Source organism: Neophocaena asiaeorientalis, unplaced genomic scaffold (genome assembly GCF_003031525.2).
Source record: "Neophocaena asiaeorientalis asiaeorientalis breed wild unplaced genomic scaffold, Neophocaena_asiaeorientalis_V1.1 scaffold14, whole genome shotgun sequence".
Classification (NCBI taxonomy): Eukaryota; Metazoa; Chordata; class Mammalia; order Artiodactyla; family Phocoenidae; genus Neophocaena; species Neophocaena asiaeorientalis.
The window spans coordinates 13,468,454-13,495,902 of NW_020175192.1; the positions used below are offsets into that span (position 1 = coordinate 13,468,454).

The following is a 27,449-nucleotide window of genomic DNA, read 5'->3' on the forward strand; positions in this document are numbered from 1 at the left end:
ACGGACCTGGACCCGGGGCGGCACGCCCTCTGCCGCGGTCCCATGGGGCCGCGTGTGCGCCACCTTCAGGGAGCCACGGGCGTGTCTGTCCAGGCCAGAGGCTTCAAGGACTAGAGTAGGATCCAGGAAGCCTGCAGATCTCCCTCCTTCCTTCAAAGGAAGCCCAGGTCTTCAGAGAAGACCGTTCAGTATCCTCAGACCCTGGGATGTGAGCCTTGCCTGAGAGCTGGTTGTGATGGACTGTGTGCCGGATCAGTCCCCTTTGAGCTGCCCTATGGCCACTCTTTGGACTATTTAATCTAGTCTCCCCCCCAGTGTGGTGTTTGAAGCTTATTGAGGTCACAGACCTTACTTAAATTATTCCACAAAGTCCCTTGTCGCTGTGAGAGCACCTGGCACAACTTGCTCACAGGAAACATCTTGACACATCCTGTGAACGGGTGCAGGAAGGAAGCAATTGACACATCTCCTTCGAAGTGTGACGGGACCCAGGACTTTAACCCCTCCTCTTTTTTTTTTTTTTAGAAGATGGTTCTTTGGGATGCTAGTCTGCTGTCTTCTCAGCCTTCTGGCTTTCCAGATAAAGTTGCTATTCCTTGCCCAACAACAATAAAACAGTGCTGTCTCACTTAGATCTAGATTTTCTAACCATCTGACATTCTTAACCTTCATATATTGTCAACAGTATGGTACAGAAGTAGCATAAGACTCTGTAAAATTAAGAATGAAAGTAACTTGACTTCATGAAATTTCTGTTTCCCCAGAGACCCTATTGATCTCTCAGTTTTGAAAATCAAACCAACTTAGTAGTAACATGAAATCACTTGTTCATATTTATATCCAGATAGGCAGTCATTCTAGGGGTATTTATTGAGTAACTAGTATACATATGATGTGCTAGAATCATTCAGATATGTTGGCTTGGGATGGGAGGATGATTTAAAAAATTGAAGTATAGTTGATTTACAGTGTTGTGTTAATTTCTGCTGTACAGCAAAGTGATTCAGTTATACATATATAGACATTGTTTTTTTATATTCTTTTCCATTATGGTTTATCATAGGATATCGAGTATAGTTCTCTGTGCTACACTGTAGGACCTTGTCGTTTATCCATGCTATGTATAAAACCTTACATCTGCTAACCCCGACTTCCCACTCCATCCCTCCCCCAACCCCCTCCCCTTTCACAATCCAACCACCAGTCTGTGCTCTGTGCCCACGATTCTGTTTTGTAGATAGGTTCGTTTGTGTCATATCTTAGATTCCACATAAGTGATATCATATGGTCTTTTTCTTTCTGACTGACTTCACTTAGTATGATAATTTCTAGTTTCATTCATGTTGCTGCAAATGGCATTATTTCATTCTTTTTTATGGCTGAGTCGTATTCCATTGTATATATGTACCACATCTTCTTTATCCATTCATCTGTCGATGGACATTTAGGTTGTTTCCATGACTTGGCTATTGTGAATAGTGCTGCTAGGAACACAGGGGTGCGTGTATCTTTTGGGATTAGAGTTTCGTCTGGATATACGCCCAGGAGTGGGACTGCTGGGTCATATGGTAGCTCTATTTTTGTTTTTTTAAGGAACCTCCATACTGTCTCCATAGTGGCTGCACCAGCTTACATCCCCACCAACAGTGTCGTGTCCCTTTGCTCCACATCGGGAGGAGAATTTTCTTGTCTACAGTGTCTCATATCTGACAGTCTGCATGGGTCTGTGAATAGATGTTTCTGGAGTCAAGGCATAATTATTTTGAGTCTCATCTGTTGATTCGTCTTTCATTCCCTACCTTTCTTCATTATTGTCAACTCCACGTACAGATTTCCCAACTCCGGTTACTAGAATCAATTGTATCTGAAAAAGGAAGTTTTCAACCAGTTTCAGACCCACTTCCACATGGCCTTTGCATCATAATCCTTGTTGTCAGCCTGAATTGAATGCTGTATTAGGTCCTGAGGCTGCGGTGTACCACAAACCGAGTGGCTTTAAACAGTAGGAACCTATTCTTTACATACAAAACCAGCAGAGCCATCTTCAAAGTTCACGCTGGAGTGGAGTGTCTCCAACTGAGGGGGGCCCATGATAAGAGAGAAACCCCCTTATTTACTGGGCAAGTAAGCACTGAAAAATTATAAACTGCCGTGAGGCACAGGCAGCAGGAAAAGCATAAAACTGAGTATAAAACGCCAACATAAAGAAAACATCTCAGGCAAACTTGTGATTTTGTTAAATGAACATTTGTTAAGTAGAACCTTGGTCCTGAGTCAAATGATGAGCCACAGTTCAACAAAGACTGAAAGGGAAAGGGAAATAGAGGAGATTATTATTCCTCAGAGGTCCTGGCGGAGGTCCGTGGCAGCCTCAAGCGGCCACATGGAGAGGTAAAGGCAGGATGCAGGCAGGGTGGGAGCAGCAGGACCTGGGGCGCCTGGCTTTATTAGGGTCCACAGGTGCAGTGCTTTGCGGGTCCCGGGTTAAGGCTGGATCAGTTAATTCAAACCATAAAGAGCAGGGTTTAAGTAAGCTCCAGGGGGCTCTTGGCACAAGTGGAGAAAGCTAGGAGGCAGGAGAGACTGTGTATCAGCAGGGTGTTGGAGAAGGCACATCAGGAACTTGACTCTGAGGCTGCCACGGAGGGCACGCACCCGTGGGAGGGCTAGTGTCAGTTCAAGACCCCCACTGGGCACTTGGCCGCGCAAATTGATGCCCAGGCAGCAGTATTATGGAGTAATTTAGTGAACCCCTCAACACAAACCAATGCCCGCCCTCCAAGATAGATCAAAGAAAAATTATCTAAACTGAGACACGAAGAGCAAAGAAAGGGAAAATAGAGCATCAGAGAGCTATGAAAGAGTATCAGATGGGCTAACATACATGTAATGGTAAAGAAGAGAAAAAGAAAAATGTCTATTTGGAGATGCGTATGTGTGTATGTGTGTACGTGCATCTCTGGCATAGTTTAATACATTTACAGTGAAATACCAAGTCCAAAACACTGAATAAATTCAACTATTATTTCATGCTGAGAGAGAACAGGGAAGTTATTTAAAAATTGGGGTGCCAGGGAAGAACCTAGATCACTTACCAAAGGAACAGAAGTCAGGTTTGCATTAGACTTTCAGCAGCAACATACATGTATGTATGTGCCTAGTATGGGGTCTGGTACTTTAAGAGGAGCTCAATCGAAGGCCACTGCTCCACACCGAGACCTGGTTATTGCACATCTGTTTTTACTTGCCACTGAACATTCTGTCTTGGGCTTGGACATTTGAGTACGAGAGGTAATTCCTAAGTCTGGTAATTCCTAAGTCTGTTCTAACTCCACCGATGTGGAAATGTTCTTGGAACTAAAGGTATGTTTTTCTTTCACTCCCTGGCTTGCACGAGGAGTTCTTACAGCCTTTCACCTTGCCATTTTGTTTACTTTGCTGTCCTTGCTTAAATGTGTTCTAGCATGTTAGGCTGTTCAGCAGTGATTTGTTCTGTATGTTGCTACATCGTCATTTCTCTAGCTTCATATTCAATTTGTTGATGATAAGAAAATTCTTTTCAGGAATCTCATATACACTCCTCCTTCCCTCCTTTCCTTTTTTGGAAGAGTTTGTTAACTATCTTGACTAATTCCAGTAATATTGGTTTACAATTAAATCAAGTGGATTAAGATTTGAGAGTCACTGAGTACACAGCAACAAAGGCATTTCAAAAAGTACAGAAGGTTTTATAAGCATGGGGTATATAAGCATATGAGATTTTCCCAATTTCAATGTTATATACCATTGTTCTGTTGTGGGTTTTTTTTTTTGTTTGTTTGTTTGTTTTGTTTTGTTTTTTTTTTGTTTTTTTGCGTTATGCGGGTCTCTCACTGCTGGCCTCTCCCATTGCGGAGCACAGGCTCCAGACGCGCAGGCTCAGCGGCCATGGCTCATGGGCCCAGCCGCTCCGCGGCATGTGGGATCCTCCCGGACCAGGGCACGAACCCGTGTCCCCCGCATCGGCAGGCGGACTCCCAACCACTGCGCCACCAGGGAAGCCCGGGTTTTTGTTTTAATTTGGGTCTCTGTGACTTGAAACATGGGGGATAAAAGACGCCACAGTATGAGCTTGGGTTGAAGATTATGAACATTTTAATGATCCTTGATACATAACTGCAGTATTACTTTCTAAAAAGGTTGTTAGCAATTTACACTGCTCCCAAAAATATAGGGCTGAGCCCAGTTTGGCCATCTCCCCATCTTGGTGAGGTGCTTAAAAATAGGTCCTAATGTTATCGCTGTAAAATGCATCCCTCCCCCAAGTGTAAAGCCTACTAAGTCAGGGAGTCACGTCAGTCACTTCAGACCCTTCACATATCGACCTTCTTAGATGCCTTAGAACTTGGGTGGTGGTAAGGTTGAGCCAGACTGCCTGGCTTCGGTCAGATCCACCACACATTAGCTGTGTAATCCTTTGACAAATTACTTAACTAGTGTTTCCATTTCCTCATCCTTACAAGGACACTACCTACTTCACAGGACTTTTCTGAGGATTAAATGTGCGTGTTTACCACATTTTGAAACGAAGTCTGTAGGCTCTTCAATATCCTACTGTGACCTGCCCCCCCCCCAAAAAAAAAGTCCTTAAGGATACTTTTAAATTTTGGTGAACAGCCAAAGGCTATTTGGAGGCAGGTCTGTAAGAGAGCTCATTTATTAAGCCACGTCATAAATGTCCTATCTATAAAAAATGCTGGCATTTAAGTGTTGGCTTAGGAAGAAAATTCATCTCATTGAGCCAGTCATTTCCCTGTGGATCGATGAGCCAGACAGTTGAGATATTGCTGTTTTGTCTGTCCTTGGTCATCTAAGTTTGCCTTATTGTCCTATTTAAATGGATCAACTTGGTACCTAAGAAAGCACCTAAATTATTTTATTACTCTTGAGCTAATTACGTGCATTAATTGTTTCTTCCCTACTCGTAAGAATCTTCTCTCAGATGAACGTTAAAACTTTGAATCTCTCCTCCACACCTCGATGTTTCCCTCCTACTCTGCCTCTACTGATTTCTGCATTGTGTTCTGGAAAGGACCCCAACTCAACGCTCTGCCTCATTCCTTCATCCTTTGTCTGAATTCATTCTTCTGTTTAACTCGTTTGCTTTTATTTATTTATTTTTGCTTAGTTTATTTTTATGATTCATTCATTGACTCCAAAAACTCTTATTGAATGCTTCTGTGGTGCCAGGGACTGTCTGAGGAACATATTTTAGATCTCCAGATAATTTTTGGAATTGCACGTCCTCAAATCGAAGGGCACTGGATTTGTTGTGTTGTTTAGAATGTTTCTCCTCAAATTTGTAGGAGTTGACTGTCTCCTCATCTTTGTCATGTGGGAGCTCTATTCCTTCCTGTGGGTGCTGGTGTGGTTCTGGGTGGCCTGCCTCTGCTGACTGGTGAACGCTGGAACGCCTGCTGTGTGAGTGAAGTCAGTCAGCAGCCTACTGTCTGTGCGTGAGGGCCCTCCATCCCATGTGGCTAATGAAGGTTTCACGGTCTTCTCTGGCCCAACGCCCGCATTTGGTGCTTTGGCCTGAGAACAGCTGCTGTTGCTGCCTGCTGCCCTGGCCAAGTGGGGAGAGGGCAAATGATCCAGCCGTGTCAAATACAGCCTCCCCAGGGAACCTGCCCAAGTTTTCCAAGACCCTCTACCAGTCTGGGGCTCCCCTGCAGTCCTCCATTTCTGTAAAGCTATGCTCTCCTCTGGTCTTCTATATTAGATCCCGTTTCCATATCTCAAAAATTCCTCAAAAAGCATTGACTTTAGTTTTGCAATGCCATTAGATTTCATTTTCTTTACTGTCATTGTTTTGAACTTGGGGAGGAAGGTAAGACGAGGTACTTGCTCAGTCGAACCATCTTTATTCAACTTCCCTTCTTAACTGGCATTTATTTCAACCCTGTTCAGGGGTCACCCTGTGTCTTGGAGATTAAATCTGTCTAAACTGCTAGACACTGATCTTGATATCAGGAGAGGGTTTATGTATTTAATTCAAATATCCCCCATACATGCTATAAGCAAAGCACAAGGAATGTGCTATGGATTCAGGGTTTTAGCTGAGTGAAGGCATTCAAGTTGACCTCGAGGAACAGGAAGAACTGGACATGTAGAGACAGGTGTATAAGAAAAGAAGATCAACAACCAGCTACCTTGACTTGAAATGTGGAATTCATGACAGAACTTAGTCACTTAAAGTGTTAAGGGAAAAAAAAAAGTCAGATTCTTACCCCCCACCTTCTTTTTCTGATAATCTAGATGGAAAGTGCAGTAGGAAAAAGATTTCCAGAGATTAAAAAAAAAAAAAATCTATAGACAGAATAACTATCAGAGATCATTTACCACAAAACTAGGGTCAAATGATAAAACCCATGAATTTCCATTAGTATGTGTGTGTATATATAGAGAGACCATTTAATGCTGCTTTGTGCGTGTGTATGTGTGGACACACGCAAGTACATACCACGGATGTCGATTCAGCACCAGGTAACTCCTGCTGCCATCTGACACATATTTTGAGAACTATACAGAACTGTATAGGTAAACTCTTCATTTATACCACCCAGACACTATTTAAGCTATTTAACAGGTATTTGATAGTTTTTTATTACAAGAAAGTTCAATCTAACACTGCAGAAACTATTGATAAGGTACTTTTGGGGAATGGCCCAGTCTTTGTAGAACTATTCACGATTCGTGACTAGCATAATTGTGAGGGCAAATGGTGGCTCTCTATCTAGGCAGTGATTTCTGCCTTTTTAATTAAAACATTCAATATTAAATCCTAGCTGGGAAATCAGGGACTGAAAGAATCAAGGCTGTTTAGCCAAGAGGTGTCCCCAATGAGGGTAACTAAGAGCCTTACCTTTATCCTAAAAGGGACATGGATTTTTCAGAGGTTGAAAAATGTGCCTCAGAGCAGTGGTCCCAAACTTTTGGGCCCCAGGGACCAGTTTCGTGGATGACACTTTTTCCACGGACCGGGGTGGGGTGGGGGGTGGTTCAGGCGGTAACGCGAGTGATGGGGAGCGGCAGATGCAGCTTTGCTCGCCTGCAGCTCACCTCCTGCTGTGCGGCCCGGTCCCTAACAGGCCACGGACTGGTATCAGTCCGGGAGTTGGGGTACCCTTGCTTTAGAGGATGGTTCTAGGCCTAAACTTTCCTTAAGACACTTCATTGTTTGGTCAAAAGATGACCAAAAAAAAAAAAAAAAAACTTTTGAAAGCTATAGCTTACATCTCACAGCACAAAACAGTAGGCGAAACTCATCTGTTCTCTACTCTGTGTAGCTTGATTCCTCCGCTGATCTTTTTTTGACATTAACCTAATCATTAAGAAAAAAAGTATTATGAATTTAGCTTTTATTCAAAATTAAATAAGCAAAAGCAAAATTTTTAAGAAACTTATACAAATTACTTACATAAAAGAAAGTTAAGAGGGACAGTCACAAGTCTGCAACAAATAATTACAAAAGTATCTAGGGCAGCATGAATACAGACCATGTCACAGCATGGTGATCTAACTGTGATATGAATAAGGCATAACTAACATTTGCACCAAGACGAGAATTAAAAAAAAAAACCAACATACTTTAAAAGCTTAGTTCTACATTAAGCTTCTTCTCTTCCCTTAGATTCTTAATGGGTTTATACTATGTAATTTTTTAAAACAAACATATGTCAAACTATAAATTACATAGATGGGCAGTTAATGTGAAAAGCCCCCCTAAAATGTACAAACTAACTGGTACTGAACTGAGTTCTCCATTTACCTTTATGTACAGTTAAGTGTAAACCATATTTTCACAGTTTTAAGTGTTTTATGAATAGATGCACAGTACCAAGTCAGGTTTGCAATTGTTCCTGAAAACTGGCTCTAGGTTCTGCATCCGATGCCTGTTGGCTATTGGGATGCAAGTATTTACATAAATAAGAAACTGTGTCCTAGTTAATGGTCAAGACAGTTCAGCAAGAGCGGTATTTCCGACAAAAAGTGATACTCAATACCATAGCTTACGTACTTGTGCAAATTAAGCATCAGGACAGAGAAATCTGAGGCAAATTCAATTTGCAAAAACTTGTATCGCTCCTGTTGTAAACTTGGGCAATAAATGACCCTCGGCAAGTCCTGCTCTCTATGGCTTTTTTTCTTTCTTTTAAAATTTTAAAGCCAGAGAAAATGCACCCATACTACCCACACGGGCGCGCATACGCACGCGCGCGCACGCACACGCACACACACACACACACGCACGCACGCACCCACACACAGAGTTCTCATTTCATTTAGAGTATGGTACATAGTGCAACTTCATCACAATGTAGAGGTTTAACACACATTTCGTGTGTGTTTTTCTGTGCAAGTTCTTAGTGGTCTAAATCCTAGTTGAAGGTGTCTGTTTGCAGAACCACATGATTCAGGAGGTTGAAGGAAAAAGAAAAAGAAAAAAAGAACAGTTTCATTACATTTCTCAAACCAGCACTGGATGTGCAAAGGCAGCGGACAATCTGGCCATCACCACAGCCAGATTAGGGTAATTTTAGAGGAAGATCCAAGCAGTTGGTTACTTAGATTGGTCTCTAGAAAAATAAGTCAGTATATGCTGTATCTTTGTCAACCGTTCTTTCAAAGACTTCATTGACAAAACCGACAGCTGATAGCGGGGGTCGACGGGAAGGACGGCAAGAAGCCACCAACACCAGGCGGGTCCATTAGGGATTGCCTAAAAAGAATCCACATTGTATAGTGTTAATGAAACAAATATTTATGTAATTACAGCAGTAAAAAAACCACCACCAAGCTAATCTGTATTGAGCACTTTATGGTGTCAGATTCTTTTTCTAACTTAAAAAAATTTTAATTGAAGTATAGTTGACTTACAATACTGTTGGTTTCAGGTGTGCAACAGTGATTTAGTATTTTTATAGATTATCCTCCATATAAAGTTATTATAAAATGTTGACTATATTCCCTGTGCTGCACTTTACGTCCTTGTAACTTATGTATTTTATACCTAGTAGTTTGTACCTCTTAATCCCCTTTACCCCTCCTCCTCCTTCACTTCCCTCTGGTAACTACCATTTGTTTTCTGTATCTGTGAGTCTGTTTCGGTTTTCTTATGTTTGTTCATTTGTTTTATTTTTTTATACTCCACATAGAAGTGAAAACATACACTATTTGTCTTTCTGACTTATTTCACTTAGTGTGATAATCTCCAGGTCCATCCATATTGTCAAAAATGGCAAAATTTCATTCTTTTTTACGGCCAACATTCCATTGTAGATACACACACACACACCACATCTTTATTCGTTCTTCTGTTGATGGGCTTAGGTTGTTTCCATATCTTGGCAATTGCAAATAATGCTGCTATGAATACTGGGGTGCATGTGTATCTTTTCAAATTAGTGTTTTCATTTTCCTTGGATATATACTCAGGAGTAGCATTGCTGGATCTCATGGTAGTACAATTTTTAATTTTTTTGAGGAACCTCCATATTGTTTTCCACAGTGGCTGCACCAATTTACATTCCCACCAACAGTGCATGAGTGTTTCCTTTTCTCTCCACATCCTCACTAATACTTGTCTTCCTGACAGTATCCATTCTGACAGGTATGAGGTGATATCGCAACATCACTAATCATCAGGGAAATGCAAATCAAAACCACAGTGAGCTATCATCTCACACCTGTCAGAATGGCTATCTCAAATCCTTTATCAATCATGTAAGGAGGGCACTATTATGCCCATATAAAATGGGCATAATTAAATATAATGCAAATTGTCCAAGATAGCTCAGCTCCTATGTGGTAGAGCCAAGATTCAAATAATCCAGACCTGCCTCATAGCCAGCACTCTTTCCTCTTCACTGACCTAAACAGGGTATCTCAATGTCAGGCTACTGGCTTCTGGGGCTGGACAGTTCTGTGTTATGGGGACTGTCCTGTGCATTGTAGCATGTTTAGCACATCTCTGACCTCTGTCTACTAGCTGCCAGTAGCACCTCCCCCAGTTCTGATGGTCAGAATCGTCTCCAGATATTGCCAAATGTCCCACAGGGGCAAAACTGTCCCCAGTTGAGAACTGCTTTCTTAAAATATATATTTAAAACACTAAGGGACCTCCCTGGTGGTCCAGTGGTTAAGGCTCTGCGCTTCCAATGCAGGGGGCATGGGTTCGATCCCTGGTCGGGTAACTAAGATCCCGCATGCCACATGGCATAGCCAAAAAAAATAAATATTAAGACAAGTTAAGTGGTATTTTTAAATGTCTTCAAAGAATTGTGGAATCCTAGGAAGGATATAAGAAAAGTCTCAGCTTCCAGTTTCATTTGAGAAATAAACATATCTCCAGCTGATGTTGCAAGGGCTGACTACTGGCTATGGAACGAATTAGGAATTTATATACAAGAATGTTTAAGCCACCTTTACTACACACTGAATTGCTTTGTACTGAACCTAAAACATGAAGTTTCAGAATGACAAAAGGAGCTGTGACATGAGTTGATATCAATAAGCTCCTCCTAGAATCAAACCGGACTTATCTGTGTCCTGTGTGTTGTCAACTCAGCATCACTGCCACCTTCCGTAGAGACATCAGAAACTACATTTCCCAGGATCCCCTCCCCCCATGTGAGGGGGTGGTTCCAGGTTAAACATGACCAATGAGAGGCACTCTTTCAAGATTTGGAAGTTGGGAGAGGAAGCCATTGTCCTCTGGAGGCTGTTGCCAAGTGTGGGCAGATGTGAGATTTGCAGAAGCTTTCCAGAGCGTTCGTGAAAACCACCTCCTCCACTACTGCAAACTGAGATACTGGCAGGGACTGCCCTGGGATTCCTAAGGATGACAGTAGCTTCCCCTCAAGTCCTGAGCCCGTGCTCCACTGTGTCAGGAAGAGAGTCCCTGAGCTCCGCTGACGATGGCCTGATCTGATCCTCCCTCCTCCAGCTCTCCCAATGGGGGTGTCAACTTTAATTCTGACAATAAACCCTTCACTCCTGGGATATATAGAGTGGCTGCTTTTGTTTTCCTGACTGAATCCTGACTCATACAGTATGACTAACTGAAAGTAGTGGAAGAGGACTGCATAATAAAAGTGAGGGTGGTGGAGGTGATTGGAAAGTAATGTTGAAATTTTCTACAAGTTGGTTTGTTAACATTTAAAATGTACTTATTCAATTCTGTGCTCATCAAAAGCTGTTTCTATCAAGTTCAATCAGATTCAGGTAGCCAGGATAAAACAAACACGTGGCAACTGATATTATGCTGGACACAGAATGAGAACTCAATTTGGAGATGATGTGATATTGAAATTTCAAGTTCAGGTGAAGGATTCAATTGAGATTCAGACAGATGTAGGCCGACCTTTGAAAACTGGAATGAGAGACAGTGTCCATCACAGGGGCCCTCTGTCCATCTGATATTCATTTACAGCCATTCCTTTATGTAATCTATTCCCATCTAACCACAAACATTGTATCCAACTCAATTCAACAATGCTTATGCCTAATGCTTTGGTGGGTCTTTTACCAGATTTTCCAGGATAGGAACTCTTCTTTATGCCTCTTGCAGTGCTCTGCTTGACCAGAAAGCACCTGCTGTATGCTAATTAGATTAAACTTAAATGTAAACCCTAAATTCCAGATCAAGACCATAAAAACGATAGTTTCAGAAGGAGTGAAGTATAAAACATGAAGAGATAAAAATGAATTAAAGTGGCAGGGTAAAAAGCTGGGGATAACAGAAAAGGTGAGAAGATTTTTTAAAAGTATAGAAAATGATACATCTCTCAACTCTCAAAGAATAACAGCAAAGCTAAAGAGGCTCGAAGATGTAGCTGTCTTATAGGCACAATTTACTAGATGGTACCATGTCCCCTTTTTTTAATTGAAGTATAGTTGATTTACAATGTTGTGTTGTGTTAATTTCTGCTGTAAAGCAAAGTGACTCAATTATACACATATATACATTCTTTTTTTATGTTCCTTTCCATTATGGTTTATCCCAAGAGATTGGATATAGTTCCCTGTGCTATACAGTAGGACCTTGTTGTTTATCAATTCTAAATGTAATAGTTTGCATCTACCAACCCCAAACTCCCAGTCCATCCCTCTCCCTCCCCACCTCCCCCTTGGCAACAATGAGTCTGTTCTCTGCTAGTCCATTTCTGTTTTGTAGATAGGTTCAGGTTCATGATGGGTTCATTTGTGCCATATTTTAGATTCCACATATAAGTGATATCATACAGTATTTATCTTTCTCTTTCTGATTTACTTCATTTAGTATGATAATCTCTAGTTGCATTCATGTTGCTGCAAATAGCATTATTTTGTCCTGGCTGAGTAGTATTTCATTGTATATATATATATGTACCACATATTTTTTATCCATTCTATCGATGGACATTTAGGTTGTTTCCATGTCTTGTGACATGTGCTATTGTGAATAGTGCTGCTATGAACATAGGGATGTATGTATCTTTTTGAATTAAAGTTTTGTCTGGATATGTGCCCAGGAGTGGGATTGCTGGATCATATGGCAACTCTACTTTTAGCTTTTTGAGGAACCTCCATACTGTTTTCCATAGTGGCTGCACCAACTTACATTCCCACCTTCAGTGCAGGAGAGTTCCCTTTTCTCCACACCCTCTCTAGCATTTGTTATTTGGGGCCCTTTTTTTTTTTTTTTTTTAAAAACATTATTTATTTGGCTGCATGGGGTCTTAGTTGCGGCATGTGGGACCTTTCATTGTGGTGCGTGGGCTTCTCTCTAGTTATGGCATGCGGGTTCAGGACTTGTGGTGCATGGGCTCAGCAGCTGCAGCACGCAGGCTGTCTAGTTGTGGGGTGCGGGCTCTAGAGCATATGGGCTTAGTTGCCCCGTGGCATGTGGGATTTTAGTTCCCCTACAAGGGATCGAACCTGTGTGTCCCCTGCATTGGAAAGCAGATTCTTAACCACTGGCAGAGCAGAGCCCTGTGGCCTTTATAATAGTGGCCATTCTGACCTGTGTGAGGTAGTACCCCATTGTAGTTTTGATTTGCATTTTTCTGTTAGCTATGTTGAACATCTTTTCATGTGCCTATTGGTCATCTGTATTTCTTCTTTGGAGAAATGTTTATTTAGGTCTTCTGCCCATTTTTTGATTGGGTTGTTTGTTTTTTTGTTGTTGAGTTGTATGAGCTGCTTACATATTTTGGAAATTAGCCTGTGTCAGTCACATCATTTGTAAATATTTTCTCTAATTCTGTAGTTTGTCTTTTTGTTTTGTTTATGGTTTCCTTTGCTGTGCAAAAGCTTGTAAGTTTGATTAGGTCCTGTTTATTTTTGCTTTTGTTTCTATTGCCTTGGGAGGCTGACCTAAGAAAACACTGGTACAAATTGTGTTAGGGAATGTTTTGCCTATGCTCTTCTAGGAGTTTTATGGTGTTGTCTTAAGCCATTTTCAGTTTATTTTTGTGCACGCTGTGAGGGTGTGTTCTAACTTCACTGATTTACACACAGCCGTACAACTTTCCCAGCACCCCTTGCTGAAGAGACTATCTTTTTCCCATTTTATATTCTTGCCTCCTTTATTGAAGACGAATTGACTGTAGGTGTATGGGTTTATTTCTTTATTCTGTTCCATTGATCTGTATGTCTGTTTCTGTACCAATACCACACTGTTTTGATGACTGTAGTTTTGTAGTACTGTCTAAACTCTGGGAGAGTTATGCCTCCTGCTTTGTTTTTTTTCCTCAGGATTGCTCTGGCAATTCTGAGTCTTATGGTTCTATATAATTTTTTGGATTATTCTAGTTCTGTGAAAAATTTCATGGGTGATTTGATAGGGATCACATTAAATCTGTAGATTGCTTTAGGTAATATTGCCCTTTTAACAATATTAATCCTTCCAATCCAAGAGTATGGGATATCTTTCCATTTCTTTGAATTCTCTTTAGTCCTTTATTTTTTGGTGCAATTTTAAAAGGTATTGATTTTTACATTCCCTTTCTGATATTTCATTGTTAGTGTAAAGAAATGTAACCGAGTTCTGCATGTTAATCTTGTATCCTGCTACTTTGCTGAATTCATTTATTTGATCTAGTAACTTTTGTGTGGAGTCTTTAGGGTTTTTTATATATAGTATCATGTCATCTGCATATAGTGACTATTTTACCTCTTCCTTTCCAATTTGGATACCTTTTATTTCTTGTCTGATTGCTGTGGCTAGGACTTCCAATACTATGGTGAATAGAAGAGGTGAGAGCAGGCATCCTTGTCTTGTTCCAGATTTTAGCAGGAAGGCTTTCAGCTTTTCACCATTTAGTATTATACTGGCTGTGGGTTTGTCATAAATAGCTTTTATTATATGGAGATATGTTCCCTCTATACCCACTTTGGTAAGAGTTTTTATCATGAATGGATGGTGAATATTGTCAAATGCTTTTCTGCATCTATTGAGATGATCATGTGGTTTTTGTCTTTTCTTGATGTGGTGTATCACATTGATTTGCATATGTTGAACCATCCTTGTGAACTTGGGATGATTCCCCCTTGGTTGTGGTGTATGATCTTTCTTACGTGTTGCCGGATTCAGTTTGCTAATATTTTTTTTTTTTGGGTGGTATGCGGGCCTCTCACTGTTGGGGCCTGTCCCGTTGCGGAGCACAGGCTTCGGACTCACAGGCTCAGTGGCCATGGCTCACGGGCCCAGCCGCTCCGCGGCATGTGGGATCTTCCCGGACCGGGGCACGAACCCGTGTCCCCTGCATCGGCAGGCGGACTCTCAACCACTGTGCCACCAGGGAAGCCCAGTTTGCTAATATTTTGTTGAGAATTTTTGCATCTACATGCATCAAAGATACAGGCCTGTAATTTTTTTTTTTTTTTTTTGGTGGTGTCTTTATCTGGTTTGGTATCAGGGTGACAGTGGCTTCACAGAATGTCCTTGGGAGTATTCCCCCTTCCTCAGTCTTTGGAAGAGTTTGATAATTGGTATAAGTTCTCCTTTGGATGTTTGGTAGAATTCACCTGTGAAGCCATCTGGCCCTTGACTTTTCTTTGTAGGGAGTTTATTTTTTTGTTTGTTTGGTTTTTTTAAATTACAGATTCTATTTCACTTCTGGTGATCAGTGTGTTCAAATTATCTATTTCTTCTTGATTCAGTTTTGGTGGGTTGTATGTAGAAACTTGTCCATTTCATCTAGGTTGTCAAATTTGTCAAAGTTGTTGGCATATTGGTTGAGATTTCTTTTTCATTTCTTATCTTATTTGGGTTCTCTTTTCTTGGTGAGCCTGGCCAGAGGTTTGAAAATCTTGTTTATCCTTGCAAAGAACCAGCTATTGGTTTTATTTTTTTTTCTATATTTTTTAACCTCTATTTTATTTCGTCCCTGATCTTTACTATTTCCTTCCTTCTGCTGGCTTTAGGTTTTGTTCTTCTTCTAATTCTTTTAGGTGATAGGTTAGGTTGTTTATTTGAGATTTTTCTTGTTTTTTGAGGAAGGCCTGTATTGCTGTGAACTTTGTTCTAAGAACTGCTTTTGCTGCATCCCATAGATTTTGTATGGCTGTGTTTTCATTGTCTCAAGGTATTTTTTCATTTAATTTTTGATTTCCTTGTTGACCCATTGGTTTTTTTTAGTCGCATGTTGTTTAGTAGTCTCCATGTAATTGTTTCTCATTTCTTTTCCTGTGGTTGATTTCTAGTTTCATGCTGTTGTGGTCAGAGAAAATGCTTGAAATAATTTCTATACTCTTAAATTTTTTGAGGTTAGTTTTGTGCTCTAGTATGTGCACTTGAAAAGAATGTGTATTCTGGGTTTTTTTGGATATAACGTCCTGAAAATATCAATTACGTCTCACTGTTGTATCATTTAGGATCTCTGTGCCTTATTGATTTTCTGTCTGGAAGATGTGTCCATTTATTGAGTGGGGTGTTAAAAGTCTCCTACTATTATTGTATTCCTATCAATTCCTCCCTTTATCTGTTAGTATTTGCTTTATGTATTTAGGTGCACATAAGCTGACGAGCGCATAATCCTTTTCTTATATTGATCCTTTTATCATTATATAGTGTCCTTCTTTGCCTTTTTTTATGGCCTTCGTTTCAAAGTCTATTTTGTCTGATACGAGTATTGCAACTGCTGCTTTCTTGTCATTTCCGTTTGTATGAAATACCTTTTTTTTCCGTCCCCTCACTTTCAGTCTGTGTCCTTTGCCCTAAGGTGGCTCTCTTGTAGGCAGCATATTATAGACTCTTGTTTTTTAATCTAATCTGAAACTCTGTCTTTTGATCGGAACATTCAGTCTATTGACATTTAAGGTAATTATTGATACATGTGTATTTATTGCCATTTTAAACCTTGCTTTCCAGTTGATTCTTTGTTTCTTTTATCCTTTTTTTTCTTTTTGTGGTTTGATGATTTCATTTTATGCTTGTGTTCTCTTTTTGGGTTTTGTGAATCTTGTATGCTTTTGATTTGTGGTTGCCCTGTTTTTCAAGTATGTTAACCCCTTCCTATATGTGCTTTAGACTGATAGTCACGTAGGCTCAAACACATTCTTAAAGAATCTACATTTTCTTACTTTCCTTCTCTACATTTTATGGTTTTTTTTTTTTTTTGCGGTACGCGGGCCTCTCACTGTTGTGGCCTCTGCCGTTGTGGAGCACAGGCTCCGGACGCACAGGCTCAGCGGCCATGGCTCATGGGCCCAGCTGCTCCGCGGCATGTGGGATCTTCCCAGACCGGGGCACGAACCCGTGTCCCCTGCGGCGGCAGATGTACTCTCAACCACTGCGCCACCAGGGAAGCCCCATTTTATGGTTTTGATGTCCTTTTTTACATCTTAATGTTTATCCTTTTGCTATTCCTTGTGTCTATTGTTGCTTTCACTAATAGGGTTTTTAAATTTTCTTCTTCTTTTTGATGTGTATACTGGCTAGTTTATTTACTTTCCAATTGTGATTTCCTCCTTCCTGTATCTTCTTGCTGCTTTTTTATTTAGAGAAGACCTTTCAGTAATTTTTTAAGATAAGTTTAGTATTGCTGTATTCTTTTAGTTTGTCTGAGAAATTCTTTCTCTCTCCTTCTATCCTAACTGATAATCTTGCTGGGTAGAGTACCCTAGGTTGCAGGTTTTCCCCTTTCAGGACTCTGAATATATCTTGCCACTCCCTTCTGGCCTGCAGTGTTTCTGTAGAGAAATCAGCTGACAGAATTATAGGAGTTGCCTTGTAATTAACCCTGTTTTTCTCTTGCTGCCTTTAGAAGCCTCTCTTTAACTTATGCCATTTTAATTATGTCTTGGTGTGGGTCTGTTTGGGTTCCTCTTGTTTGGGACCCCCTCTGTGCTTCCTGTAGCTGGATATGTTTCCTTCTTTAGGTTTGGGAAGTTTTCAGACATAATTTCTTCAAATACATTTTCCATCCCTTTTTCTCTTTCTTCCCCCTCTGGAATCCCTACTATGCATAGATTGGCCAGCTTTATATTATCCCACAGGTCTCTTACATTGCTTTCTTTTTTGTTTTTTTCATTTGGCTTCCTGTCTGCAGTTTTGATTGGGTAATTTCCATTATTCTGTATTGCAGATCACTTATTCTTTCCTCATTATTCATTCTGCTATCATTGCCTTTAGCTCAGCTTTCATCTCTGCAAATGAATTTTCTAATTTTCCTTGGCTCTTCCTTCTAGTTTCTTTTAACAGTAATCTGCATTTCTGTCGATAGCCTTTCTTAATTCCTTCAGTATTTTCATTACCTCCCTTTTTGAACTCAGTATCTATTATTAGACTGGAGAGGTCTGTTTCATTGTTCCTTCAGGGGAATTCTCTTGGTCTTTTAACTGGGAGTGGTCTCTGTGTCTTCATTTTACTTGTATCTCTTACTCTGTCAGTTTAGGAGAAGCAATTATGTACTGTGGTCTTGGCAGGCTGTTACACGCGGGAGTGTCCGTTCGTAGCTTGCGTCAGTTTAGGAGAAGCAATTACGTACTGTGGTCTTGGCGGGCTGTTACACGCGGGAGCGTCCCTACGTAGCTTGCGTCAGTTTAGGAGAAGCAATTACGTACTGTGGTCTTGGTGGGCTGTTACACGCGGGAGCGTCCGTACGTAGCTTGCGACAGTTTAGGAGAAGCAATTACGTACTGTGGCCTTGGCGGGCTATTAGCCATTACATGCGGGAGCGTCCCTACATAGCTTGTGTGGGTTTAACAATTTTTTGGCGTGTGGGCTGTTCTTGGTTTGGATGCCTGTTGCCCCTTTCCTCGGTGTGTGCTGGCCGTTGTCCCCTGGATCGGGGTGTGCAGGTGCGTGGCTTATGTACGCTGCCAGGGAGGAGGGGGCAGCAGTTGGCACGTGGTTGTGGGACCCTCAGCAGCAGCAGTGGTCTGCACCTGCCCCTGGAGTCCGAGATGGCAGCTGCAGCTTGCACCCGCCCCTGGAGCTCAGGCAGGCAGTGCCCTGTTGCCTGAGGGTGCGTGCTCAGAGACGGAAGCTCCTACGGCAGTCCTGACCCTCTCCTTGCACACCCCGAACAATGGCACCTTGCCTCTCTGGCAGTCCCAGGTTTCTTCCCGTATTCCCTCGGTCGTGGGGCCCTACACTCTAGCACCCTCAGGCTGTCTCCACACAGCCAACCACAGCCCTCTCCCCCCCAGGGTCTGACCTCTGAAGCCTGAGCCTCGCCCCCTCCTGCCCCAGTGGACAAGCGTCTCAGGTTGGTGAGTGCTTGGTGGCACCGACCATCTGTGCAGGTCTCTCTCCGCTTTGCCCTCTGCGAACTGGTTGTTGTGCTCTTCTCTGTGTCTCTGAAGCTCTCCCTCTGTCCCAGCTGATCTCCCCACCAGTGAGGAGACTTCCCAGTGTCCAGAAACCTTTCCTCTTTCAAAGTTCCCTCCCAGGGGCGCAGGTCCCATCCCAATTCCTTTCTCTTTTTTTCTTTTGTCCTACCCAGTTATGTGTAGATTTTCTTGCCCTTTTGGAAGTCTGAGGTCTTCTGCCAGCATCCAGTAGATGTTCTGTGATAATCGTTCCACATGTAGATGTCTGTGATGTATTTGTGGGAGAAGGTGAGCTCCACGTCCTGCTCCTCTGCCATCTTGATCCTATTTTCCATATCCCATTTTTTTTTTTTTTTTTGCGGTACGCAGGCCCCTCACTGCTGTGGCCTCTCCCGCTGCGGAGCACAGGCTCCGGACGCGCAGGCTCAGCGGCCGTGGCTCACGGGCCCAGCCGCTCCGCGGCACGTGGGATCCTCCTGGACCGGGGCACGAACCCGTGTCCCCTGCATTGGCAGGCGGACTCTCAACCACTGCGCCACCAGGGAAGCCCTCCATATCCCATTTTTAATTCCTTATCCCTCCTTCTGGAAAATCCTCAGCTGGGGGCTTTCTCCTCCTGCACTTGCTCCTATACGCATCTCAGCTGACACTGTTTCCATCCTCTTCCTATATAAGATGCAGTGGATACCCCTGTGCTAGAGAATATGGTCACGAATCTAAAGACAGGACAAAGGAGATGTGCAAAACTAAAGATGAAGAAACTTAAAAAATCTACCAATTTCGGGACTTCCCTGGTGGTGCAGTGGTTAAGAATCTGCCTGCCAATGCAGGGGACACAGGCTCAAGACCTGGTCCGGGAAGATCCCACAGGCTGCAGAGCAACTAAGCCCATGCACCACAACTACTGAGCCTGCGACCACAACTACTGAAGCCTGCACGCCTAGAGCCCGTGCTCCGCAACCAAGAGTAACCCCTGCTCCCGGCAACTAGAGAAAGCCTGCCTGCAGCAACAAAGACCCAACTCAGCCAAAAGTAAATAAATAAATTTATAACAAAAAAAAATCTACCAATTTGGGTTTACACAAAAAGTGAGACTTTTGGAAACAATATCAAAGCCATCATACCTGGAGGTTTTCCTCCCTCCCGGGCATTGATCCAAAGTGCTGAAGAATTTGGCTTCGAAATCTGTCTCGTAAATTCTGAAACCAGCTGCAGGCTTGAGAGTAGACCAAATCGTGAAGCTGTCGGAGGTTCTCTATCTCCTCTTCATTCTCAACCTAGAAATACAACAGTCAGTAAGGTGTCTGTGTCTAATCTTCCCATCCATCCCTATAGAAATGGAAAAAAAAACCATAAAAAAAATAGGGAATACCTATTCAGTGCTGGATCAGAGTATTATTCTTATGCAGTAAACACCATACATTTCTGCCTCACAGAGTGCCAATGGGCCAGACTAAGAAAGACAGCAAGCCTTGACCTCCCAGCGTAGCTGACCTAGCCTTGCTGAGTTAGCAGTGCGACACTGCAGAACCCAACTAACAGCCCCTAACTGGGAGGGGTAAGATGGAGAGTTAGTTCTCTGATAAAGGTCTACAGGGACTGGGAATTCATCTTTATGGATCAACAGCCTTTGAAAGCAGTAGAACAAAAAAACCAGGAATACAGTTGCTACAATGAAAGGGAAGATTGGGGGAGATTTAAGGTACCATAGCAAAAGCAGTAATAGGACAGAGGAAAAGCATAATTACACCTTTAACCAGGGAACTGGGTCAAAAACAAAAACTGCAACAAATAACTTAGCATATAAAGCCAGAATTTCAAAAGAGAGAGAATACATTATACACTCATTATACAATGATGAACTGCTGCTGCTGTAAAGGCCAAAGGCCGTGGCTACCTCCATCCCCTGTGTATGCCCTTTGGACTACTGGCTCATCAAACTGCAAATATAAAATTAAATGCATCAGCCTTCCAGCCTAAGATCCAGAAGAGTAGTCTCATAAAACACAGGTGGGAAGATGGAACATTAACTCATCCATCTCATATTGATTTCTTTAACACTCATATCCCACTCACTCCATGCCAGGGAGCACTATATTTCACATACATTAATGCACTGAACAAATACCAGGCCTGAGTCAGCCTTTCCTACTTCAAGAGTGACTCAATAAAAAACAACAATGGGACTCTGAAAATATTCTGATGTATAAAACGTAAGACTTACATAGCACAGGGGCTTCCCCGGTGGTGCAGTGGTTGGGAGTCTGCCTGCCAGTGTGGGGGACACGGGTTTGAGCCCCGCTCCGGGAGGATCGAGCAACTAGGCCCGTGCACCACAACTACTGAGTCCGCGTGCTGCAACTAATGAAGCCTGTGTGCCTGTGCTCTGCAGCAAGAGGAGCCACCGCAATGAGAAGCCTGTGCACCACGCCCCTGCTCGCCGCAACTAGACAAAGCCCGTGCGCAGCAACAAAGACCTAACGCAGCCAAAAATAAAATAAAAAGACTATAGCACACGAGACAAAAGAACATACTTATTTTTGAAGGATTTGAAAAAGAAAACCAAAGTTGTTCACAACAATGTGAATGAATGTGCTTAATGCCACTGAACTGCATATGTAAAAATGGTTAAAATGGTAAGTTTTATGCCATGTATATTTTACCACATGAAAAAATTTAAAAGAAAGGTAGAAGAGCCATATGATTCAAGAATTCTGGTCTTGGAATTGGCTATACAAGATTCAGTCCTCTGCTAACACACATTGGTCTTGATATGAGCAATAAATAAACTTGTGGGGCTGGGATCAAGATGGTGAAGTAGTAGGATGTGAAGCTCACCTTCTCCCTCAAATACATCAAAAATCTACATATGGAATGAGTACACGTGGAATGATTCTCCCAGAATATCTACTGAACACTGGCAGAAGACCTCAGACTGCTGAAAGGGCAAGAAAATCACCATGTAACCAGGTAGGAAAAAAAGAAGACAGAAAAAAAAGAAAACGAGAAAGGAATCAGGACAGGACCCGTGTCCCTGGGAGGGAGCTGGGAAAGAAGAAAGGTTCCTGGACCCTGGGAAGCCCCTTCACCGGCAGGGAGATTGACCAGGACAGTAGGGAGCTTCAGAACCTTGGAGAACACAGCAGCTGGTTTGTGGCAGCCAGAGTGGAGAGAGGACAAATGGTCAGTGCTGCTACTGTGGGCTCCCCAGCCTGAGATGTGCGTCAGCCGGGGCTGGGTGCTGGTACTTGGGCTTCAGAGATCAGACCCAGCGAGAGGACTGGGGTTGGCTGTGTGGAAACAGCCTGGGGGTGGTAGCGAGAATCCGGTGCAACCGCAACTGAGAGTGTATGAGGAGGAAACCTGGGCCGCCTTAGAGGGGGTGCTTTGTTTGGGGGGTGCTCATGGGGAGGGGTGGGACTTGCCATTGTAGCCTTTTTCCTGTGTGTGCGCTCGCAGAGGGCAGGATACTGCCCGCATGTGCTTGAGACTCTGTCACAAGTTGCCACTGCCTCCCTCCCAGACGCCAGGAGTGGGTGCAAGCCACCTCCTGCCTCCCCTCCCAGGGCCAGGCACCAGTGACTGCATCTGCACAACCCCTATCAAGGGGATAACAGCTGGCACACACGGAGGAAAGAGGTGTTAACAGCTGGCACACACGGAGGAAAGAGGTGACAGGCATATGACAACCCTCGCACCAAATATATTAAACCCACACACGCTACACAGGGACACCCCACATATAAATAGCCCTCCCAGACCACAGTAGATAATTGTTTCTCCTAAACTCACAAAGTAAGAGAAACATAAGTAAATTAAGAAGCAGAGGAAGCACACTCCCAGTTAAAAGACCAAGACAATTCCCCTGAAAGTACAATGAAGTTCAGAAAGGAGGTAATGAAAATATGGAAGGAATTAAGAAAGGCTATTGACAGAAATGCAGATTACTGTAAAAAGGAGCTAGAAACTGTAAGAGAGAAACAAAGAAAAATTAGAAAACTCATTTGCAGAGACAAAAGCTGAGCTAAAGGCAATGAATAGCAGAATGAATAATGAAGAAAGAGTGATTTGCAAGATAGAATAATGGAAATTATCCAATCAGAAAAGCAGACAGGAAGCCAAATGAAAAAGAAAAGAAAGCAATATTAGAGAGCTGTGGGATAATATAAAGACAGTGTGGTACTGGCAGTGGAACAGAGTAGAGCCCAGAAATAAACCCACACACCTATAAAGGAAGCAAGAACATACAATGGGAAAAAAGTCTCTTCAGCAAGGGGTGTTGGGAAAGTTGGACAGCTGCATGTAAATCAGTGAAGTTGGAACACACCCTCACACCATGCACAAAAATAAAATGGCTTAAAGACTTAAACATAAGACATGACACCGTAAAACTCCTAGAAGAGAACATAGGCAAAACATTCTCTGACACAAGTTGTACCAATGTTTTCTTACCAAGGCAATAGAAATAAAAGCAAAAATAAACAGATGGGACCTAATTAAACTTGTAAGGTTTTGCACAGCAAAGGAAACCATAAACAAAACAAAAAGACAACCTACAGAATGGGAGAAATATTTGCAAACAATGTGACCAACACAGGCTTAATTTCCAAAATACATAAGCAGCTCATACAACTCAACAGCAAGAAAACAAGTAACCCCACTGAAAAATGGGAGAAGACCTAATTAGACATTTCTCCAAAGAAGAAATACAGATAGCCAAGGGACACGTGAAAAGTTGCTAAGCATCACTAATTATTAGAGAAATGCAAATCAAAACTACAATGAGGTACCACCTCACACAGGTCAGAATGGCCCGTGTAGACCATTAAAAAGTCTACAACTAACAAATGCTGGGCAGGATGTGGAGAAAGGGAACCCTCCAGTACTGCTGGAGGGAGTGTAAGTTGGTGCAGCCATATGGAAAACAGTATGGAGGTTCCTCAGAAAACTAAAAATAGAATTACCATATGATCCAGCAATCCCACTCCTGGGTATATATCCAGAGAACACCATAATTTGAAAAGATACATGCAACCCCTATGTTCTTAGCAACACTATTCACAGTAGCCAAGACATGGAAACAAATGTCCGTGGACAGAGGAATATGGATAAAGAAGATGTGGTACACATACACAATGGAATAATACTCAGCCATAAAAAAGAATGAAATAACCGCAACTTAGATGCAACTAGAGATTATCATACTAATGTGGAATCTAAAACATGACACAAATGAACATGACACAAATGAACCTATCTACAAAACAAACACAATCACAGACATAACAGACTGGTGGTTGGGTTGCCAAGGGGGAAGGGGCTGGGAGAGGGATGGAGTGGGAAGTTGGGGTTAGCAGATGTAAGCTTTTATATATAGCATGGATAAACAACAAGGCCCTACTGTATAGCACAGAGAACTATACTCAATATCCTATGATAAACCATAATGGAAAAGAATATAAAAAAAACAATGTCTACATATGTATAACTGAATCACTTTGCTGTACAACAGAAAACAACAACACTGTAAATCAACTATACTTGAATAAAAAAAATCTGATCCAAAAACAAAACCCCCCAGAAAATAAACGTGTGACTTGTTAATAACTATTACCAAAAAAAAGTACCTGCCTTCTATCTTTACAGAATTCAAGGGACCAAACCGTGAACTCTAGTAAACAGGGAATGATAAAAATAAAGGTCTAAAAATAAAGGTCTGAGTTAGAAAAAGGAGCTAAGAAGTAGGCAGAAGTTTTAAAGGCAAGCTTTTAAAGTTAAGGAATTTCATTGCAATAACAGAATTTAAAATGTCATCAGAGGTCACAGAAATTAGAATTACTACACCAAGGGAAAAAAAAACAACTTTGATATAAAAAACAAATTTGAGAAGCTTTTCCAGAATGAACAAGAAATCATTATATAGATGAAGAAAAATTATTAGACAAGACCACAATGACATAGAGAATTCAGTTTTCTAAACATCAAATCCATAGTACTCTCATTATGCTAATTTACTGTCATATTTTTATATATAGTCATAAGTTTAGTCACATACTCAAGGAATTTTATCAGCAAGTCCAATATATGAAGATGTAAATTTACATAAAACTAAAATAAGGTTATCACCTTTTAGCAAATGATTCCATTAGCCAAATATTCCTAAGGTACAGACTACCAGTCAACTCAAAATTCCAACTCATACTCTTGGCTCACTGCACAAAGCAAAGTTTCCCCATAACATCTTTATAATAAGATAGGACAGACAGGTAATATCAGATTAATCAAGTTTAGCAGCAGAGAAGCAATATGATATAATGATAAAACATAGCACTTGGAGCCAGAGAGCTGGTTTTAAATTATTTTTTTACACTACCTATAGGATCTTTGGCAAATTTATACTCCTGAATTCTTTCATCTGCTAGCTATCTCATAGCGTTTTGAAAATTTAATGAGCCACTGTTTGTAGAAATGCCTAATGCCAACACTGAATAAGTGCTGACTGAGATGAAGGGCTCAAACAGATCAGTGAACAAGTGAGAGTGTAAGATCTATGTTTTTCTAATGCCCTTCCAAAGAAAGTTGCCTTTCATTTGATATTTACAGTACCACAGATCATTTTTCTGGTACCTAAACGAATTGCAGATGGTCGAGTAGGTACTGGAAATACCAAAAGGGTAGCATTAACCCTATCCAAGAAAATTTGCACAGTAACCCTCCACAGGTAATACACCACCAATTATACGGACAGTGCTTTATCTGCGTTGCCCTAAAGTTAGACACAGTTGGGTGCTGTGTTCAGTTTTAGGTTCTCTTAGGCATATCTTAATATAGAACAATTCTTCAAGGATTTTATGTGTTTACCTTTACGTCAAAGTTCAATCTACTGACGATTACATCAGCTTTGACTACTAATAAATTCAGTTTAAAAGGGTAGGAATTAGCAGGTTTCATAACTTACACGGATTGGAAGTTCAATTGAATCCACTGCTATTGTTAAGCAATTACCATGCAAATACATACATTCTAGGCACTGTGCTGGCTGTCAAGCCAGTAGAAATGAACAGTATATCTAGGTGCTGGTCTCCCAAGTTCTCTTGGAACTCAGGATGGTTAAGAGCAAGATGAAAAGGTAACTTGGAGCTAATCTGTATAAGTATTGTTGAGGGTCTCTGACAGGAAGAACTGGTTAATATTCCTATCAGCCTTTACGCGTGTACAATGCCTAGGACACAGTATACCAGAGCATGCTGAAAAAGAATAGTTTTTAATACCTTAACATCTTCCAGATATTCAATGTCTGCAGTGCAGTATCCATCTTTCATCCCTCTTTTTAAAACCCTAAACCGCTTTCCTCCAACTGTGTCAACCACAGACCTCCCATCAGGCAAGAAATGTACATTTCTAATTTGTAACATACAACCATAATCTGCAAAACTAAAGGAAAAACTCCAATTAATATCAAAGTTCAAGCAACAAACATGCAAGTTCTCAGCAATATTCAAAGAAAATTCCAGAATCAATAAAAATATTTACATAAAAAGCATACCTATTTTGTGTATCGCTGACACACATCCCAAACTGTTTAGTTCCAGTCTGTATACTTCTTCGAATCATCAATCTGTATCTTGGCTCAAATACATGAAGAGGGCAAGGCACAGTGGGGTAGGCCATAGTGCAAACAAATATCGGAACATTCTTGGTCAAGCTGAGGAAGAAAAAAGTTTCATTATTATGTATCAGGACATACAACAAAAATGAGTGAAGCCTGCAACAGTAATAAATAATAGGCAAATTCACTCTAAAATCAGGTGATTTTTACTCTTGGTAAGAAAAGGAATCAGCATCCTTTTCATTTAAGCTCATATTGATACAATATTAATCCTAAAAATCTGTTGGTGATCCTCTTACAAGTAAATTTGAATTTGATATACAGAGTTATCATACAGAGCTAAGTATCTTTATGAATCACAAAGCAATTGATTATAATTACTATTTTATATTAAAATCTGTTTAAAATATTTCTAACATGACAGAGTTAGTATACTTACTCTTATTATAGATAATAAGAAAACGTGAGGTCCCACAAAAGACAAAAAGCAAATCATTCAAAACTTTTAGGCATTAAAATATTTTCATACTAACAAAAACAGGTAATTCAATGAGCTAACATTTCTTCCAGATAATTAAAATGACAACACTGTTATTGCCAGATTGGCAAGAAATGTGAAGGATAGAGGCAAGTGCGCAGCTTTGGCAAGGGTGTGGGAAAACTGGCAGCGTGAATAGCACAACCATGCTGAAGAAGAATCTGGCCATATGCATCAAATGCTTTCAAAAAGATTCATATCCTTTGAACCAAAAGGCTCACTTTTTTCCTGCAAGTACTATAAGAATGTTCAACATAGCACTGTGTATAGTAGCCAAAACTTAGAAGCAAAAAGAGAAGGCCAGTAAAACAAATTATGACGTAACCATAAAGTGATACTATGTTTAAATGTTGAGATTAATGAGAAAAGTTACAGAAATGATAGGATTAAAATGATCCCATCTTTGTTTAAAATGTATTCATATACATTAAAATCAGGAAGGATATATGCCGAAATGCCAATGATGATTACGTTTGGGTTACAGATTATGGCTCCCCCCCC

General features: G+C 41.3%; 1 protein-coding gene across 1 annotated transcript in view; it reads right to left on the reverse strand.

Moving 5' to 3' along the window:
• Positions 1–7,386: 7,386 nt before the first annotated feature.
• The window catches only part of LONRF1 (LON peptidase N-terminal domain and ring finger 1), a 45,237-nt gene continuing 25,174 nt past the window's right edge, over positions 7,387–27,449 (reverse strand). Inside the window, 4 exon segments of the mRNA XM_024765022.1 lie at positions 7,387–8,761; positions 19,926–20,078; positions 26,073–26,235; positions 26,348–26,506. Of these exon segments, the coding sequence (XP_024620790.1) occupies positions 8,603–8,761; positions 19,926–20,078; positions 26,073–26,235; positions 26,348–26,506 (634 nt within the window). The 3' untranslated portion in view covers positions 7,387–8,602.